The sequence below is a fragment of the Panthera uncia genome, assembly GCF_023721935.1.
Source record: "Panthera uncia isolate 11264 chromosome A3 unlocalized genomic scaffold, Puncia_PCG_1.0 HiC_scaffold_12, whole genome shotgun sequence".
In the NCBI taxonomy this organism is placed as follows: Eukaryota; Metazoa; Chordata; class Mammalia; order Carnivora; family Felidae; genus Panthera; species Panthera uncia.
The window spans coordinates 37,890,632-37,911,334 of record NW_026057579.1 but is presented as its reverse complement, the minus strand read 5'-3'; the positions used below and the strand labels follow the sequence as shown (position 1 = coordinate 37,911,334).

Genomic DNA, 20,703 nt, shown 5'->3' with positions numbered 1-20,703 from the left:
CAGACCCGTGGGCCCACGGCGGGGGACCGGGCACGAGTCCACACGTCCCGTGTCTGCCTCACCGAGGAGTGGGGGTCCGCACCACGGCACGGGATTTCACGAGGGCAGGCGTGTGGCTTTGGGGGACAAGAAGCTGCCTCCCCCGGTGCCATCGGCACCACGCGGGCAGGACCCGGGAACGGCGGCCAAGGCTGACGGGAGACACTCACTCCCGGCCACGGTCAGCGCCCCCAGCTGGCCACGCGGACGCCACGATCCGCGCACGGACGGGTCAGGCCCAGAGAAAATGAGTGGAGAGCAGGTGACAGGGCCACGCGGGGCAGGGTTCCTGAAAGAATGAGCCAGAAGCCCGGGCCGCGCGGCCTTGCTTATGTTACTTTTAATCTCAAGAGAAACGGGAGTTAATGTTATGGAAACAGATACTATTTTCTTTCAGTGACACTCCCGGCGCCCTCGAAGAGACCAGAGAAGGCCAACCGTGACCGACGGGCAGCACGTCCTGGCGCCATCCCCAGAGACGGGGCACCTCGCCGAGGCCCGGCCGCGCAGCCGCGGGGGCTCCCGCGGCGGACGCAGGTGAGGCCGGTTCCCGGAGGGCGGCCTGTGGGGACAGCCGCCTCCGAACAGATGCGGGGGTGGGAGAGCCGGCCGAGGACGGCCGGGGACGCGCTACAGCAGTATGTGGTACTTCAGGGCCCTGGGCACCCGGTTGATGACGAGCCTCCCGTCGTAGCTCAGGGAGGCGAACAGCCAGGGGTCGGCGGACGACCAGTCCACGGCGTACACGCTGTCCTCGTGCTCCTCGTAGGTCGCGATGACGCTGTCCTGCGGGGGCTCCTGACTCCTGCAAGGCACCAGGGACACACATGAGCGAGGCGGGGGCGCGTCCTGCAGGGGCCGCCGGGGCCGCTCCTCCCGGAGCACAGAGACCCTCACACGGCCGTGAGGAGCGGGCCCCCCCGCGGAGGCGGACGGAATCCGCGCTACGCCCGGGGACACTCTTTTCTCTGGCTGTGGGACAGCAGGTGCCGGGGAGTCTACGAGGGGCCACGGTTCAGGGGACGGTGGCCAGGAAACAACCGTGAGGGCTGAGCGAAGGGTGACGAGAAGCAGAAAGGACCCTGGGGACTGCCGGCGCGGCCCCCTGCCAGCCGGCCGGTGTGGCTTTGCAACGCCCTCGGCCGGGGTTCCGTGTCACCGCCCTCTGAAGAGGGGTGACGGCTCTCCTCCTCAGGAACTCTGACCGGACACGCTACACGCGTGGGGAGCGCAGACCCCGCGTGCCCACGATGACAGGACGCCGCACGCTCTCCACTCGGAGGGGCCCCTCAGGCGCTTCTCTTCCCGTCTCGCGGGGAGCGTCTACTCGGACGGCACCCCGCGCTCCTGGACGCTGCAGGGTGCCGCTCCCCAGCGAGCAGCATCCAGCTCTGCGTGACCCAACACCCCCCCCCCCCCCCCGGCCCGCTCACGCGGCAGCCCTGCCCGCCCTCCGGCGATGCCGACCCGCCGTGCCCCAGCGGGCCGTGTTCCACCCGCTGCAGGAAACCCTCCTGGGGATTCTGTTCTCCTGAGTTTAGTGAGCCACGCGGACGGACCACGGGAGCAGGAAGGCTAGGGGACCCTGGGGATGATGTCCCCGCGTCGGCCGGCCTCCCCGCTCAGGCGCTTCTCCGCAGCCGCCCGAGTGGAGGGCAGCACGCCGTGAGTCCCACCGGCACCGGCACAGCTGTCCCGGCGAGGGGCGCCAAAGCCAGCGGCACCGCGGTCGGCCGGTCCTTGCCCCAAACGACCGCTCCTGCGTCCCCGTAGTGCGGCTCCACGTGCCTGAACAGAGCACACCTGAAGCCACGAGACAGACAAAGGCGGGAAAGGCCCCAAGCACGGAGGTCTGGCCTCAAAGTGAAGTTAGGCCGAGCTCAGGTAGCTGCGGGAAGAATTCGGACGACGGAGCGGTAAAGGACCTCACGACGGAAGGGCCGGCCCTACTTCACGGCAGGGCTCGACGGGGCCCACTCCACACCGTCCCCCCCGGGAACCGGGACACGGGACCTCTGCAGGCAGCTCCCCGCACGGACAACAGTCTCCTCGAACAAGAGATGTCCCCTTTTACACTCCACGCGGCTGACAGAAGCCGCAGCCGCACTCCGCTCACAGCCGGAGGCTCCGACTCGAGCCTGGGGCCGGGGCACCCCTGCTCGGCACTAACCAGGAGCGCGACCCGCGCGAGCCCCGAGCCCCCGGGAGCCCGGCCGCTCTCGGGAGCGCGAGCCCCGGTCTGAGCAGGTACAGTCAGGACTAGAGAACAGCGCAGGAAGGAGTGTTTTGGAAACGTGCAACCAGGAGGTGCGACTTACGAGGGGAATCAAGGTTGACCACACTCCGTGGGCAACCTCGGGCTGAAGCAGGACAGGGGAACGGCTGGGGGTGGGGGCCGAGCGCGCCGGCCCGGGGTCCACACCCGCCGCGGCGAGGGCCGCTGCCACCAACTGAGCCGCACGTCTCAAATCCACGCCAGGGAAGGGGACGCCGATGGCGATCTCTCGCTCACGGGGACGGCGGAGGGATCGAGGCCGGAGAGCACGCTTAAAGACTAGTGACGGCCGTCAGGAGACGGAAAGACACCGGAAAGATCTCCTCTAGGACCCACGCGAGGAGACGTCAGCCAACGTGACCCGACTCCGACTCCCCCGCGGCGGGTGCCGACGTCCTCCAGAACCGTGACCCGCGAGCGGACAGGGGCAAGAGCCTCCCCGACCACCCGCCGGACGCCTCCGCCACGAGCCACCCGGACCGCGCGGCGGTCGGGGAGAGGAAGCCCCGCGCCACCGGGAGCCTGTGCCCTTACTTCTCCTCCGGACGGCGCTCCTCCTGGTCGCTCAGGTCGTCGTCGTCCACCAGGTGGCCAAAGGGCTCGGAGGAGATGGACACCATGTTGGACAGGATGACCCTGCTGTCGCTGCTGCCCGTGAGCACGAGCTGGTCGTGCGAGTGGTTGTAGCGGACGCTCCACACCCTGCGAGGCAAGGAGGCGGGTCTAGCAGCGCTCGGACCTTCCCGGAAGGGGTCACGGCGGGCTCGTCAGGCGGCCGACCCCAGACTGCATGGTGCGACGTTAGGAAGGTCCCAGCAGACGGCTGGGCTCACTGCGAGTTTCTCCCAAACCTTCTCTGAGGTCCCGGAAAACAGACACGGGACCGAACGGAAGCGCCCAAAACCCTAAGCTCAAGGGCTGCGCCGGAAGCGGAGGGCAGGTCAGCCAGACCCCGGGGCAACGTCCACAAACAGCTGCCACGGGGCCGCGAGCGTGCTCTGGGTCTGCGCCACCGACGTGCCCGCCCAGGGAGCTCGGTGAGCCGAGCCGGAGGACGGGCGTCCCCTCGACCACAGCAATCACAGCCGCTCGCTGACTTTGGCGAACTCTACTCCAGCGTTCGGGTTTTTAATTTTCTGAGTGCAGAAACGTCGTGGCTTCTGGAAAGTAATTCAAAGAACTCAGATATAGACCATGAGAAGCCAACTCTCCTGTGACCTGCCTACCCTGGCCTGAGCAAGGACGCCTGACAGCAATCCCGTTCTTCTAGATGCTTCTTCCACATACATGCACACACACACGCACGAAGTATAGAGGCATATGTCCACACAAGCGTGCACACACAAGAACATATGCGCACACGCACATACGTGAACACACAAGCGTGCACACACGTAGACAGTCACACTCACACAGGCAGTTACGTGTACAAACACACACACGCCGCACTGGAATGAAAACTAGCTCACGGCACGCACGTTGGCCTAGAGCTGCTCTCTCAGTGCTCACAAAGTACCAGACACACGGTAAACACTAAACGCCTCGGGAACGACTGTCGGGCACCCTCGGCGCCCGCACACGCAGCTCTTCTCCTGGCCTCGCCTGCTGCACAGCCCCCAGCGGCCAGACTAACCGGCCCCCTCCTGATGGGCATTCGGCGGTTTGCAGCTTCCCAGCACCGCAAACAACGCGCGTGAACAGCTACGCACACTGTGTTCGCGTGTCCCAACTGGCACTCCTTCCACAGAACACAGACGGAACGTTTTCCTTCTTTGCCTACATTGATGAATCCCAAACGTTCGGATCCGGGATGAGTGTTTCTTTAGGAAAAGTAAAACCGGGTCGACTGAGCGGTTCTCAGCGGCCTTTCCAAATGGGAGAGTACCCGGCAGCCAGCTCTCTATGCCCCGCCCCGCCCCGCCCGCCCCGCCCCGCCCCGCCCCGCCCCGCCCCAGCCAGTCCCTACCAGTGCGAGTGCTCCTCCAGGGTCTTCACAGGCTCGGTGACATTTCGGGTGTCCCAGAACTTGACCTTGCAGTCGTCCCCGCAGCTGGCGAGGTAGTACTGCTTGTTGGGGTTGAAGTCCAGGTCCCGCACCAGCTGCCCGTGGGCGTTCTCTATGCAGTAGATCTGACTGCGGGAGAAAGCGGGGGGGCGCACACGGAATGCGACGCGGGCGTGAAAACTCCACGCCGCGGACTCGCACCGCCTCCCGTTCCCCGTGGAGGGCCAGCCTCCCGGGACCGCGGGTCCCGCCACGGGCCTGCAGGCCGGGGCTCCCCGCTCGGCGCCTCTCCCGGCAGAGCCCAGGCCGAGGCTTCCTCAGGAGCACACCTGTGACTCCCCCCCCGAGCTGAGGAAGGGACACTGGCTCACAACCGTCACAAAGGCGACCTAGCACCTCGGGAACGAGAGCGAGTCAGAGGGGCTGTCCCTGCCCTGACGAGTGGGGGGCAGACTGAGACGGGAGGAGAGCCGACCGAGTTCCGGAAGGACACAGAGAGAGAAAAGGAACAGGTCGGCGGCAGAGCGGGAGCACAGCGGTGCTGGTGGCGGGAGACAAGACACGGGCACGGAAGAAAAAACTGGAAAAGCATAAAGAGCAGTGAAGGAGACAGGGCCTGTTGTGGCTGGGCTGTCCCTCATCCGCTCACGGCCCCTCGTGGCACTGACTCTGGGGGCACCTCCACCACGGCCCAGTGCCACACAGGAGACACGGGGCGCTTTTCACTTCGGTCACGCGGCACGCACACACATCTGTACACGCAGACACGCGTGCACCCACACATCTGCACGCGTGGGCACACATCTGCACACATGTGCGTCCACAGTGTGCGTGCACTGACATGCACGCACGTGTACACACATACACAGATGCATCCACTCGTGTGCACACGCACACACATCTGTACGTGCAGACACGCGGGCACACACTCACGTGCATACACACACACGTGTATGCACAGACCCAACGGAAACCTGACTTCCACTGCTCCAAGCTGCTCCTCCCAGGGTGGGAAATGAGAACATTCCATCCACACGAGGAGTCCTTCTGATGTCAGACACCCAAAGGCGAGGGGCAGGGCATCCAGGGAGGCTGCAGGGTGGCTGAAACCACATGGACGCGGCGAGGTCACCGCCGCCCACGGCGCTCTCAGCACATCCCCGCTTGGCTGCGACCGGGCCTCCCCTGCGACCACGCCCCATCCCCAGTCCCCCCGCTTCCTCGCTGGTGAGCCGGCGGGTGGGATCTCCTTGCGCATCTGGCAGCCACGCGTTCCCGCGCCCTCGAGGTGGGGAAAGTCATTTCCTTCCATCTACTCCCACGCTGGGCCTGCCGGCCCTACACCACTTGAAACCTTGAAACGGCTCCTGTATCCTGCACCTTTCCAACACCCTAATATTTCTTCCTAAAAGAAGACAGCCCACCCCGAAGACCTTCCACGTGCAACAGGCAAATGTATGAAAGTACAACCGTGGCAGGTCCTAGGGCGCTGCGGGGACAGCCGCACGTGCGCGGAGCCCTGACGGAGGGTTTTCCGTGTGCCCTGGTGGCAGGGATTTTGGCTCGAAAGCACAGTACGTTCCAAAAACAACATCAAAAGCACCCCGGCTAGGCGAACACCAAAGCCGTCGGCAGAAGGAGAACTGAGTCAGCAAGGCGCGGGGCTCGTCCCCGGAGAAGACCGGGGCGAGGGGGTTCCCACGGGGCACCGCCACCCACACCCCGCCTGCTCTCTGTCCGGGCTCTGCAACAGCAGCCGCGGAGTTTCTGGTCTCCAGAGACTGTCGTTCTTCCCGCCCTTGAAGGAAGAGTGAAAACAGAGGACGAGGAGGCCACGGGACCCACAGAGACGGGTTTCAGGCGGCACGTCCTTCAGGCCCGTGGTCCTCGGCCGCCAGCTTCCGGCTTCAAGCAATATTCACACCCCGAGGAAGTGGCAATTGATTATTTATTAGCCCCTGAGTTTCCAGAGGGGCCGCAGAACTACATTCAAAGTTGTGCCCCACCCTTGAAGGCAACACAAGCTATTTCACGACATCCGTCTCTGAGCCTCGGTGATAAATGACGGTGTGCTGAGGGGTAAACTGTATCTTAAGAACGATTGCACGGCTCCCGTTGCCACGGCAACAGATGTGCACCCCATCACTCCTTTGCCTATCAAACCACACCTGGAACAGAAAAATCACTCTTATTTGTTCCATTAGAACCACTGGCTGCGGCGCATAATGACTTAAATGACAAAGTCGGTTACCCGGGAGGCGTGTGTCTTAAAGGCACAGACACGGTCACAGGCACCTCCCCAAACTGAACCTGGGGCTGCACCTGTCACCCTGTGCTCGCTAATCACGGGGACCAGGAGCCCAGCGGCCACCCTGCCCCTGGCGAGGAGCTACACAAGCCCAGTCCTACTTTTCAGTGCAAACTGCCACCAGTCAAGGGACGTCCACACAGAACAGTAGCAGCTGAGGAACCCCGTCCACTGTGATGGGCCTGCCAGCTCCAGGCGGGGCAGAGAGACAAAGCGAGAGCTACGGCCTCCCGCAAAAGCAAGATTGCACACACGCACAAGGGCACACGCGCACACACACAAGCACACAAGCGCACGTGCACACACGCTGTGTGACCCAAATACACCGGACTCAGAGTCACCCCCTCGTGGATGAGGAGGGGAGGGGAGAGGGGGCAGGGCCCAGGGAACACCCACGAGTCACAACAGCCACTGACCTCATGCTCCGCGTGTCCCACCCTCGGATGGTCGTGTCATTTGCGGTGGCCACCTGGGTACAGGTGTGGTGAGGGCTCCACCGTCCCGAGGTGAACTTCAGCTGTCCCTTCCCTTCCAGGGACGCCGAACCAGCCAGCTGGGAATTGGGTGGTGTTCCAAGGGAAGAAGAGAAAAACAGTAACGTGAACCTTTTTTCACAAAGCTTGAGAGGACGTCCCGCACGCACGGGACATTATGGAAAATAACTAGGGAGTTCTGTCTTTTTCACCCCCCCTTAAAAGGCAAAAACGTTTGAACCTTATTTGGAAAAAGCTATAAAACCGAGCACAGCAAAAATAGAAAGCATATGAATAGCCCCCGTGCTGAAGGAGACCTGCCAGGGTGTGCCGGGCTGGCCTGCTCCAGCCCGAAGGCAGCACGGCCCAGCCACTCAGTCACCTGGCCTCCCCGACGGCCACGTCCCGTCCGGCGAGGTCCAGGCACACGCGCCCCGGCACCCAGTGCCCGCTGCGTCCTGAGTCGGGACGGCAGGGGCGTCTCTAAGACAGTACACGGGCACGATGTCCCCCCGGGCACAGCCGGGCGGTCAGTGCCCGTGCTCCCCGCAGGCCCCCAAGCCGCCACCACTACCATGCGCCTCCCGGGTTTAGGGGAGGCCTTCCCTCGCCCCCACCCAGCTGCCCCGGGCCTGCCCAAGCCCTCTCCTTGGCAAAGCTGGGCCTTTGCCTCACAACACCCCAGGTGAGGTCTCCACTCCGCCTTCATGGGCAGCAAGGACAACCTATTAATCCTCTCTCGGCACATAGTTAAAGGGTTACTTCCGTTCCAGGCAAGAGACAGGTACTGTGAAAAAAACCAAAAATTTAAAAAAGGGGGAGGGGGCACCAGGGTGGCTCAGTTGGTTGAGCATCCGACTCTTGATCTCAGCTCATGATCTCACGGTCCGCGAGTTCGAGCCCCGAGTCCGGCTCTGGCTGACGGCACGGAGCCTGCCTGGGGTGCTCTCTCACCCTCTCTCTCTGCCCCCAACTTGTGCTCTCTTTGCCTCTCTCTCAAAATAAATAAACTTGAAAAAAATTTTTAAAAAAAGAAAAGAAATAGGTACTGTGTCCGTCCTACTCACGGGGACGCGGTGCTGGCGAGGCGTGCACGAAGCAGAGCCAAGACCAGCCCGGCTCTCTGGGGACAGCAGGACCACAGTCACGCGGCCGGAGGGCAGGACAGCACCCAGGGGGCAGCCATCTCCCAAGGAGGCCCGGGGCGTGCCCAGAAATGACGGGGGGAGTGGCTGGGGACAGAGGCCGAGGCCAGACGAGCTCACGACGGGAGAACGTGGAGAATGAACGCAAGGCTTTCCCAGGCTGACCACTGCTGGTCCAGTGGACGCAGGCCCACACGTGTGCCGGGAGTTCTTGGGGGCCGTGAAGGGACACCGAGGGCAGCGGCTCGGGGCCACAGGCGGAAGAGCAAGGTCAGGCGAGGGGTCACGAGGGGCAGAGCGGTCCTGGGAACAGGAGGCCTTGGCTGAGCCGGGACCCGGGGCGTCTCGGGGCGACATCGGGAACAGCATCCGTGGGGACTCACGCCAGAGCCCCTCACCCCTCACCCCTGTGCCTGTCCGCACCCGCTCTGAGCTGCTCTGGCTCCCTCCAGCCCCCAGGCAGGGGCAGCGGCACCCAGAGCAGACACCCACAGAAGACCAGGCCGACCCTGAGACTCTCTGAGAAATTCCTGGGGAGGGACGTGGCCCGGCCCAGTCCGTCAGGTGCCACCAGGACCAGTGGGCGGCGGCCCAAGCAGGTGGGGTGACAAGGACACGCGGACCGCGTGGGGACAACAGACGGCGCACTTAGCCGAAGGGGCGGGGCTCTGCCCTTCCTGCTCTGGCACCAGACCTCGCGGCCCATCTCGGGCCGTCTCAGCAGCCCGGGCGCCGGGGCCCCTGGGAACGCGAGGCCTGAGGGTCTGTGGGAGGTGGCCCCACACAGAGCCCCCGGGGGACCCCGCAGGGCACGCATGCCACCCCCACCAAGCCACAGACGACACAGAATGGTGGCGGGCGATTCACGACGGGGACCTACAGGCCGCGCCACGGAGGCTCATGAGTAAGAACGAGGCGGGAGGAGAAGACAGGTGCCCGCTTCGCAGGGGGCATCGCGGCCTGGACGCTAAGGTTCCACACCAGGCGCCAGAGACCCGTGGGGGCTTGAGCCGGGCCAGCCGGTTTCAACCGCCACACTCCCGGCACTGGCTAAGAAGTATGCTCGCAGTTTCTCCTTTAGGGAAAAAATCAATCAATCAAACAAGATTTCTCCAGGTGCTATTCCACATTGCCGAGGACGGGTTAGATCAGATCAGCAAGCAGGACAATGAACTCAACACACAGCTCCCTAGTTCTCTGTCACACAGACCGGCTCGTCACCGCAGGCTTCAGAAAGGTAAAGACACGAGGTCACACCTTCAGAAGAAGGGGATGTACGTTCGACAGGGGGACTTGTCCACAGGCTGGTGGGGAAGCGTCACCGCATCGCCCCGGACACGGATGACCCTTGAGCCTCGTCACCGAGCCCTCGGCACTCGTGTCCCTTCTGATTCCATCAGGGCCCCTCGGAGAGGTTAAGTCGGCAAAACTCACGAGCACCGTCTGCTTCCAAAGCTCACTCCGCAGAACCAGCCTCCGGCCTCCAGCTTCCGGACTCTTCCAGCTTTCTGAAGGCAGCTGGTAATTAATCCATCAACCAACCAGCAACCAGCGGTGCGGCCGTCAGCAAGCACAACGAGTGGCCCCGGCCACGCCGAGTACGGCAGAGGGACAGGTGGACAGAGGGCCGGTGACCCGGCCCGCACCACACCCCCCTGCTGCAGAGGTGAGCACTCCACGTGAGGCTCGCTCTGGTGGGAACGCTAACTGGTTATCAGCTACTGCGCGGTCCTGTCCTGGTGAGGTCACTGCAGCCGCACGACGTACATGCTAACAGACCCACATCACAGATGAGGAAACCCAGGTATAGACAGGTAATAACTGCAAGGAAACCCCAGCCAGCCCGTGGCAGGGCCAGGATGAGAGATTACAACGGAAATCCGGACATCCCAGAGGAAACAGCGCTGGGCCAGCTGGAGGGGCCAGGCCGGGCACAGTGAGGACCCGGGATGGCCTCTGAGGCCGCACACACCTCAAATCGGTGAAAGCAGAGGGAGGCAGGCACAGTGAGGCAGAGACGGGAAACATACACATCCTGACTGGACAAAGGGCAGAGGGGAGGCGGTGTAGGCTGAGTGGGCAGGGTCCGTGGAAGGTCAGCCCGATGGCCTGAGGGCAGGAGGCCGGACAGCCCGTGGCGGGCAGGGCCCTCCCTAGGTATCGGCCTTCAAACCGACAGAGCCCTCTGTGCTGAGGGGCGTCCTACACCATGTGAGGTTCCCCACTGCCCCACTGGCTTCGATGAGGCTGGCGGCCACACTCAGAGGCCCGCGTGCAGGGAACCGAGGCCCCAGGCCAACGGTATCCTGAGCTTGGGGCACAACCCCCCCCCCCCGCCCCGGTCGAGTCCTCTGATGAGACCCAGACACTGACTCCTGCACGCGGCCCCTGAGAGACGCCAGGGGTGCCCGGCCTCCAGGTCCCTGACGGTCACAGAAACTGTCGTGCCAGGTGGGGGCTGCGGGAGGCAGCCACGTTCCCCGCCATTTGTTAGAGATAAGGGACATGAGCACCTACCAGAGGAGAGGGGAGACCACGAGTGATGGGCCAGTCTAGCCCCCTGACGTCAAACCGGGAAATCTGAGACCAGAGAGGGTGGGCGACGCCCCGTGTCTCACACAGCGGTGGGGCAGGAACAGGACCTGGGCGCTCCCTAGCACACGATCCGCCCAGGGCAGCGGGAACGCCGTGCCCAAGGTCCCTCTGCAAGACCGCTGGAAGGAGACCTCGCCGTGTAGGTTCTAAGGCTGACCGAGCACACGCTTAGGTTTCCTGGTGACACGGAGACAGAGCTGTGCAGGAACCCCAGAGTGCAGTTCACGCGGCACCCCGCTCTTCAACACTCACGACAACGACCCCGTCCTGAGCCTCCTGCTCCAGAGGGAGGGACTAGAGCCGCCCCCCACACCTCTCTTCACAGACGGAACCCGCCCCAGCGTGTGAACAAAACACCACAAGTCTGGCGAACAAAACTCTGCGACTCGCGCTGCCGTGAGCGGCCACGTGGGCACAAAGAAGAGCCGGCAAAGTGTTTCCAGACACAACAGCCGCACTGTCTGTGCCCAGACCCCGGGCTGACAAGGCACCGGGCTCGGCGGAAGGAGCACAGCAGACAAGAGGCACGTGCGGGCCACCGCCAAAGATGCCGGGCGAGTGGCTGAGAAAGGGCCACCCCCCCCACCCCCCCGGGGAAGGAGGGCGGCAAGGGACGCAATGGCAGGGCTGCGGCCCCTCCCCACCCCGGGGACTAGGGGGCTGCTCTAAGGCACACGTGACGGGCTTGTGTCCCTGCCGGCGACTGGTTTCGGCAGGCGCACGTGGCGGTGTCTGAAGACAGGACGGAGGGACTTCCAGGAAGGGCTTTCCTTACAAACAGGATGCAGGCAAGAAGTCTGCTCTTTGTGGATGATGTGGGAGTCTGGATGCGATGGCTGGAGCCACCGCAGTCACCTTGCAAGCGTGACGGGAGACAGCAGCACCGTGTGACTGCAGCACAAGAGAAGCGTGCCAAGCGGCTGGGTCCTGATGCTATTGAGACACTGGACTGACAAACCCAGAGCTGCTTTATAGCCACGTTCCTTGTCACATCAGCCAGCAAACTCCCTCAGTCTTCAAGTCATTTCTTTTGTCCTGCAGCCAAACGCATGCTGGCACGCCTACAGTGCCCGTTTGAGATGACACCAACAGGGCATTCCTTCGATTATCGGGTGTCCCCTGCCTCTCTCAGGCCGGAAATTCCAGCCCCAGCTTTGGGCATGAGCCCCAGCTGTGATTCCAAGCGACCTGGCCAGTGGCACGGTCCCCTCGAGCCTGGCTTCCCTCTGGTAACTCTCCCATGAGACAGAGCTATTCAGGAGCCCACCCCGCAGGGCCGTGGAAATTAAATGAGAGCCTCCAGGGCCCGGACAATGCCCGGAGCCCTGGTCTGTCTTCAGGGGTGGATGGAAGGCGTGGGGTGAGTCATCAGGGTCGATGAGGTGACGGGAACGGGTTCAACAGGACAGCCCCAGCCGGTCACTGCCCTCAGACGTGGAAGAGGCGTGGGAGAGGAGGGCTGGCCGCGAGGCTGGTGTGCACAGAGGCCCTGAGGAAGGCAGAGGGGGGTCCTGCCACCCCTCCGCCCCAAGCTGTCCAGGGTCACGGGGGTGGCTGCACGGGCCCCACACTGCTGCGGGGACTCTGTTCCCCGGGAGAAGGCGTTCCAGGCTCTGCGGAGCTGGCCTCCTGGGAACCAGAGCCAGCCTGTCTTTGAAAATGCACACAGGGTATTAGGTGCCAGCACCGGGGAGGGAATCTGAGGCCGTTTTAAAGTTATTTTTAGCGTATTGCAAACAGCACTCTATTTGCAGGAGGAACAGAACTACGAGGGCTTTTGCCCCTTTGCTGCTCTAAAACCTGAGCTCTCTTTGCAGAGGAAACCGTGCGTCCTGCTCCCACACCTGCAGGCTTGACCTCAGCCCCACACTCGACACCGCAAAGGTTGTGAGTGCAGATTTCAATTTCCTGACCAAGACGGACTAGAACGTAACCAATGCTCCTGTCGCGCCAACCAGACTCCGGCGATCTGCTGGGGACAGAGATCTAATCACAGGCCGTTCTTTGGAGAGGGGGAAGCTTTTACGAAACGTGGGCTCAAAAGCCCAGAAGCAGTGCAGCGATCACACACGCGCCCTTCACGTGTGAGTTGTGATCCCCCCTGCTGGCTCTGAGGGGAGGAATTTAATTATCAAGTCAACACAGACTGCTTTTCGGCATCTCGGTTTCTCTCCCTGTACCTCTGGCCTTCACACTGGGATCCTAGTCAGCGACTCTCGTTCACAGCCCAGGTTTAAGCACTGCGTATTCCGGCCGCCGTACCCATCCACTCACCCAGACGCTCATCCGGCCCCCACCCCCACCCCCACCGTGCGGCCAACAGGCGAGTGAGGCCTGTGTGCCAGGCACCGAGGGGCCTGCTGTCCTCACGTAAGGGCCACTTCATACGTGTGGAAACCGGTCCCCACTTTACAGATGGGGACACTGAGGCCAGTGCAGCCAAGCAACTCACCCGAGGTCACCCTGTGGGTGGCGGGAAAGGGACCTGACTCCAAAGCTCGGGAGGCTGCCTGGACCCCACCCCCACCCCACAGAGCCACGGCCTTCAGTGTGTCCTTCTTGTGCCTCGTGCCTGCCAGGGCTCCCTTCTGCACGGCTGCCGGCCCGCTGCCGGCCCACGCCCGGCCCAGCCCATCGCAGCAAAGCCAGCCTGGGAACTGAAACTCAATCAGCCATACACTGCGCACCCCAGAACCGGGCGGCCAAGTGCAGGAAGGCAGAGGCCGTGCGTCTGCATTCAAAGCCCAGCCACGTGCCCCTCTTCAGACAGCCCCGGGCCGCGGCAGGGCTCACCGCCTGGCACCACTGAGGCACGCACGCCTCGCTCCCCCGGCCGCGGCAGCTGCGTCCCTTAAATACACCCGTGTGTGCAACATATTCTCCCCTCTATCATCCGCTCTTACTAGAAAGAAGTCTTTTGAGAACCTGGGAAGCAAACACTTTGCCAGACACCGATGCCTAGCTCTTTGTATTTGGCAATTTCTTCCAAGATCTAACTGGAAGATTAAAGAATATTAGCTGTCTCCGACATTTACAAAATCAAAGCCATATGTAGCTATTATGCCACATGAGATACGCAACTTAGGAAACGACTTGCCCCGTGTTTTCTTGAAGAAGACGGCTTTTTTGTAAAAACAAGTATCCGGAGACAGAAAGCGCGGTGACCGCTGCCTGAAGCCCCGCCCGCCCCGCCGACCGCAGGCAAGCAGCGAGTGCTCTCATCTGTGGAGGACTGCTTTGTATGAGGCTCACAACAAAACCAGCTTCCAGACTTGCAACCTGTGCTGCACGGGCCGGTTTTACAAAGCCTGGGCAGCTACCTTATTTACAAGATCTTCCTCCTAATAAATCTTGACCATTTCCAAACATCACATCCGCCCTCGCAGACAAACCGCGACTGGCCGGTGGGGACAGCCAGGCGCCGAGGTTCGGGCCCTGGGGGGGGGGGGGGGGGGGGGAGGGGTGCAAACGTGGCTCAGAGGCACGCGCGTGGGGCCACGGCAAACACTTCGTGCGGCATCACAACCGCAGTCCCCAATCTGCCATTCAAACCCTGCAGCCTCCACGACGTCCCCTGGCTCCCTGGGTCTTACTTTTCTCAACTGTCAAGTGAGGGAGTCGAATTCTGTGACCCCAAGGTCTGTGTCTTTCTTTACATGAACGTGGACTGCTTTACAATTAGCGAGGGACAAAGATTTGTGGAAACACGTCGTGAGCCCTGTTACGGCTTTGAAGCCACGTGGTGGGTGTCTGGGGACCTCTCCAACCCTCCCGTGTGTCCTCAGCACCAGCCGTCCACACTTGCTGCGTGACCGCAGGCACACGGGACGGATCCGCACTCTCTGGGCAATGGGTGCTCGACCCTCCTCTCTAATCAGACAGGGAAAGAGCCACCACGTCACCAGAGACCTTGGACACAGGACGAGGGAGTACAGCTCTGTGTAGCGGGCCCAGCGAGTGCAGCACATGTCCTTCTGGGGTGGACGCAGATGGTGGGAGGTGTGCACGTGAGGTCGGGGGGAGTGTCTGTTCCCTTCCCTCAATTTTGCTGGGAACCCATTAAAACCTCTCCAAAACTTAGGTCTATTAAAAACAAGATGACAACCTTCCGTCTGCAAGAGGTCCCGCTGACGACACAAAAGGGCAGAGAGCAAAGGGACACGGCGTGGGGTGGAGTGGCCATGTCTGCCTGCACCGCCCCGGGGGCCGGGAGCGAGGTCCCCATGCTGGGCCGCATCAGCAGAGGGCAGAGCCAGGACAGGAGAACGGGTTCCGAGGGGAGCCCGCTGGCCCACGGCCTCGCTACTGCTGAGCAGTTGGCATCGGAGATGACAGTGGCCTCACAAGCCTCCTTCTCTGCTCAGGGACACGTCTGGGGACGCAGGCCGGGAGCAAGGAGGGGTCACAGCACGGCAGGGGACAGCCGGGCTCCCACGGGAGAGGGGGACCCCGGGGCCAGGAGTCCCAGGGCCCCGGCCACCTGGTGCGTTCGTCCTGAGGGAGGCCCAGCTGCCACCCAGCAGTCCCTGTCTCCCCGTCCCCAAGGACAAACGTGTGTTGTCTACTTCCTGGCACAGTGGACGTGCCCTGAGCTGGACCGAACGACCTTCCGGTCACCACCAGCTCCTCCCCCGTGTTCGTGCAGGCGATCCTCCCGGTGTGTGTTCAACCTCAGACCACATTTCTGAACCAACACTGTGTCCCTGACACCCGCGCTCTTCCTTCAGAGACGCACTCCTGAATGTCCGTGCCCCTGGGTGCATACAGACGAGCAGGTGACCCTGGGTTCATCCTCGAGAAGCCCTCACACGGACGCGCGGCCGGAAGGAAGAGGACAGTCAACTCTGAAGGCGCCCATCGTCCTCCTGCTCGGCCGCTCGCTCGCTGCACCTGGGAAGCTACTTGTTCCCACCGCTGCTGGAAGCCACCGGGCCCTGGAGACAGAGGAGCGGGAACCAGAACAGGGAGGCGTCCCCTCTGCCCTCGGCAGAGCCGGGACCCCACGGAAGCTCCCCCCGCAGACCCCCCCCCCCCGGCTCTGCTAATGATTACAAATGGCAAAGAACCTCCGATTTAATTGCAAAAGGTAATGATGCAGCGAGCACAGGATTCGATTCACCGCAGCAGACGATACCCTCCAGCAATAAACACCCCGAGGAGCGGCGTGTGAAGGTGGCCAGGATCCATAGGAAGGTTTCCGTATTAAACACCCGGCAGAGGGCCGCAAAGTGCTGTCGACGGAACTGCTGACGGCGGATAAAAACGAAGCAGAGGAGCCTAAATTGGTCTCCGCAGAAAATAAGTCACAGATCAATCCCCCTACATGGCGTCATTCCGAGACGGCCGAGGGTCCGGACAGGCGTCCCCGTCTGGCTTCAGGACGGGCTGCCGAGGGGGCAGGGCGGCACCGAGTGCACGCACACACGCGTGCAGGGCCCGTCACCGCCCCGGCCTCTCCGGCCCCCGCAGTCCAGCGGGAACGGACTGGCCCCTTCCTGCCCCCCGTCTGCTCTGCAGCAACGCCCACGAGAGGTACGTGGGAGGGTCGGGAGGCAGCTTGCGCCCGTGACCCAGACGCCACAGCAAGGCCACAGGAGGGGGTGAGGGGCCAGCTCCCCGCACACCTGCAGGTCCACAGGGAACGGCCCCGGGCACGAGGTCCCCCTCGAGTGTCCCGTTCGGCTGGAGGACTCTGGCCGGTATTTGCATTCTGTCCCACACGTGCACGGTCCGAGGACTACAACCCGTGAGAAGGCGCGAGCACGTGTGTGAGCAGAAGACCAGCTGCAAGGCCACCGGGGGTCACAGGCCACAGGGCAGACGGGTCACAGGTCACCGTCCCTCTTTACAACTCACGCAGACACTTGACAGGTCACGAGCACCAGGAAATCAGCGTTTTATGACCGCTCCTACCTAAAAGAGGATTCCAACCAGACTTCCAGTGTCCGTCCGTGGAAAAGACAACACACTGGAAATGAGAAAATGCGTCAGGATGGCAAATGGGCCAAAGGGCAGAGATGTGTCAGCCTGTGGCTCTGAGTCTTACGTGTCCCCGGTCCCAGACAGCGTTCACCGGAGACAGCCAATCACACAGTTCTCTGACTGCTGGCTCTGTCCGTGCACTAAGCGTTTCCTAACCAACATCAGGATTCTAAGCACACACGAACCAAGACGTGTATTCTCAATTCAGCCGATAGGTCCCGTTAAAAACACACAACACGTAGAGGCCCCTGGGTGGCTCAGCCGGTTAAGCGTCCAACTTCGGCTCAGGTCACGATCTCACGGTCCGTGAGTTGGAGCCCCACGTCGGGCTCTGTGCTGACAGCTCGGAGCCGGGAGCCTGCCTCGGATTCTGTCTCCCTCTCCCTCTGCCCCTCCCCGGCTCGTGCTCTGTCTCTCTCTCAAAAATAAATAAACATTAAAAAAAACTTTTTAAACTAGCCCCGCATGGGGCTCTCTGCCGTCAGCACAGAGCCTGCTTCAGATCCTCTGTCCCCCACTCTCTCTGCCCTCCCCCGCCAGCCCCCACCTCCACCTCGCTCTCTCAGAAATAAACACTAAGAAAAATGTAAAAATAAAATATAATAAACATATAAAACGACACAACACGGGAAACCGCAGCCCTGTCACTCACCACGGCCTGGCTGGAGCTCTCCTGCAGGTCCCATAGCAGGATGTGGCTGTCGGCCAGCGAGATGACTCTCCTCCCGTCCCCCGTGGGCTCCCACACCACACTGCAGGAAGAGGAAGCCCCATTAATTTGACGCCAGAGGCCCCGCACCTGTGTCTGTGGCTGCCCCATACCCACTGCAAGCCACCACGCGCGGGCGCCCCGTCCTCCCCACTCGGCCGCGGTTAGGGGGCCGGGCCTCCGGGCCTCCGGGTACGAGGAGGTGAGTGCGGGCCGCGATGGCACCGGCACACGCGTGACCCCCACCGCTGCCTCTCCCTGTGGTCTCTCTCTCTCTCCCGCCACCTGAGCACACAGCTAGAAGAGGGCTCTCGCCGGGACCCGCACTGATGCCCCGACCTTGGACTCCAGCCCCCAGAGCCGTGACAAATAAGGTTTGTGGTTTCGGCCCCCAGCCTGGGCTGCTTCGTTGTGGCTGCCGGAGCCCATGTGTCTTCCTGTTGATGGAGGGACGGACGGGTGACCAGCTGTGCCAGGTGGACAGGAAGCGGCCTGCTGGGGGCCGGGGCTCGAGGAGGCCCAGGATAGACACTGCCGTCTGGGGCAGGATGCCCACGTCTTTGGTAGCCCAAGGACGCGGCTGACACAGTGACCGGGGGGGTGGGGGGGGGGGTCCTGCCTATGACGTCACGTAATGTCATCACGTGCCGGCCAGTCTGAGCCAGTGTCCTGTCACCTGCAGCCAAAGCCACCCCAGCTGATAACACACACATGTGAGTCACTGATGAAAGATCACAAACCCATCACCTCCGTGGTAAAGCCATGGAGATGAAACGTGTTCAGGGTTCCTGTCTCCCTGATGAATCCCTCAAGTGCTTATACAGAGGAGAACGTCGCTGCCACGTGGGGGTGACCGTGGACGCCACGTGGGAATGACCACGGACGCCAGGCGGGGGTGACCGCGGATGCCAGGAGACAGAGCACGATACTGACTGACGGGGGGCGGGGGCAGCCCCGGGTGCAAGTCCCTCACACCAGCTTTTCAAGGCCGTCAGCACAGCTATGATTACTTTTAATCACAACATTAACACAATTCAAAGCCACAACGTCTTTCTCCTTTACAGTTGAAGAAACGCACGTGAAGTTCACAGCACTATGACCACGTACATCATTCCTGCATCAGACACGGCCTAGCGCATCCTTCTAACACTACGGGCAAAAAATGCACAAAATCCAGCCCATAAAATTAAAACACAGCAGCTGGAAGAGACGCCAGGAAGCGAGGTTCTGAAATCCACTCCGATTTTGTTGCGATGATGGCCAACCCGAACTCTGCATTCAGACGCTTCCCGAAGCAAGGTGGCCGAAGTCCATCCTGGCAGTGCGTCTGCACAGGTGAGCCCCTGCAGAGCTCACACGCCTGACACGGAGTGCCAGGGAAAACACAAACCGGGACAGAAGGCTGAAGGGGGCGGCGCCGGCCTGTCCCGGGAGAGAACACCGCACTTACCTGTGCCCGACAGTCCCCTTAGCCCGGGCTGCAGCAACAGATCCCCGCCGGCCCGGCCGCCTGAGCGGCACACATTTCCTTCCCACACTCGCGCAAGATCGGGGAGCCGGCGAGGGTGCTTCTGCCGAGGACCGCTGCTTTCTCGAGTGTCCCGGGTGCGGCAGAGAGGGAGAGGGGCCCCTATCCCACCCAGAGGGCTCCGCCCTCAGACCGCATCTACCTCCCGGGGGCCCCCCCCTTCTGATACAACACACCGGAGATGAGGGTTTCAACATACGGGTTTGTGGGGACAAAAAGATGCCACCCTCAACACGATATTCTAGGAGCGGTACACCTAGGAGGACTTACGAGGAGCTCCTCACCGGACCTCACTCACAGACTACATCCACCCCCCACCCCAACACACACACACGCACGCACACACACACACACAAGGGCAGGGCAGGGCCGCATAGCCATGGGGATGACCCATGGGGATGACCACAGGACAGGAACTGACCATCCAGGGTCAGGAAGTTGAGTGACAGGGATTTGTGGAATTTTTAACAGAAACACCAGAAAGCCAGAGATTCCTGGGAAAGTAACAAATCATAGGGTAAGAGTCAGCCAATTCGATGCCAAAGACGGACCACGACTTTTCTGACCGTGGCTTCCCCGGCCAGGTTAAAGTCTGCTGGGGAGTAGCCCCAGGCTGTCAAAGCCCGTTCCCGTGTCCCGTCGTGACCAGCGGCGTCTGAGGCACACAGCACGTGATCAATACTTGCTCACAAGTTCAAGGAAGAGTGAAGAATCCAGGTAAGAGCAGAGAAGCCGCATAAAAAAACGAGACCATTTCAAAGTACATTTAGCTAACCGCTAGTGCGTGAGGGCCGGGAAAACAGCCAACAACCGTAAAACAAGAAAAAGCTTTAAAGGCATCTGCACAATCAAAATCCCTCCACTAAAGCTCATGTGCTTGTTTTATGTTTTAAATTGCAGTGTCTCTCGAGCCCTTACTCAGAACCTCCCCTTCCCCATCCATCTGCCCAGTCCTAACACATCTGCTTCCGATGTCCAAGACCACAGAGCAAACACGTGGGCTGGACAGCAGCAGGGTGTTTGAAGGAGGAATGTGGGTCACAGGGCATGCTATAAAAACTGATACCCATGCTATAAAAACTGATACCCAGAGGGGAGGGAGGAGGGAGGAGGGCGAAGGGAGGAGGAAGGAGGAGAGGGAGGAGGAGGGAGGAGGGAGGAGGGAGGAGGAGGGAGAAGGGAGGAGGGAGAGAGGGGGAGGAGGGGGAAGGGAGGAGGAAGGAGGGAGGGAGAGGGGAGGAGAGAAGGAGGGAGGGAGGGGGAGGAGGGGGAAGGGAGGAGGAAGGAGGGAGGGGGAGGAGAGAAGAAGGAGGAGGAAGAAGGAGAAAGGAGGAGGGGGGACAGAGGAGAGTGAGGGGAAGAGGGAGGAGGAAAGGATGGAGAGGGACTAGAGAGACATGCGAGGGAGGAGGGAGGAAGTAAGGAGAGAGGAGGGAGAAGGGAGGAGCGAGAGGAGGGAGGGAAGAAGGAGAAGGGTGAAGGGAAGAAGTGAGGACGGAGGAGGGTAGAGGGAGGGGAGGAGGGGAGATGGGAGAGGGAGGGGAGGAGGGGGGAGGGGAGGAGGGGAGAGGGGAGAGGGAGGAGAGGAGGGGAGAGGGGAGAGGGAGGGGAGGAGGGGGAGAGTAGGGGAAGGAGGGGGAGGGG

The 20,703-nt window shown here is 62.0% G+C and overlaps 1 protein-coding gene across 1 annotated transcript in view; it reads right to left on the bottom strand.

Annotated features, from left to right (window-relative positions):
- Positions 1 to 360: 360 nt before the first annotated feature.
- Positions 361 to 20,703, bottom strand: part of EIPR1 (EARP complex and GARP complex interacting protein 1) — a 54,936-nt gene continuing 34,593 nt past the window's right edge. The window contains exons 6-10 of the mRNA XM_049652015.1: positions 17,475 to 17,633; positions 7,044 to 7,180; positions 4,281 to 4,448; positions 2,849 to 3,016; positions 361 to 844 (exon numbers count right to left, since the gene is read on the bottom strand). Of these exons, the coding sequence (XP_049507972.1) occupies positions 670 to 844; positions 2,849 to 3,016; positions 4,281 to 4,448; positions 7,044 to 7,180; positions 17,475 to 17,633 (807 nt within the window). The 3' untranslated portion in view covers positions 361 to 669. The remainder of the gene's footprint in view (positions 845 to 2,848; positions 3,017 to 4,280; positions 4,449 to 7,043; positions 7,181 to 17,474; positions 17,634 to 20,703) is intronic.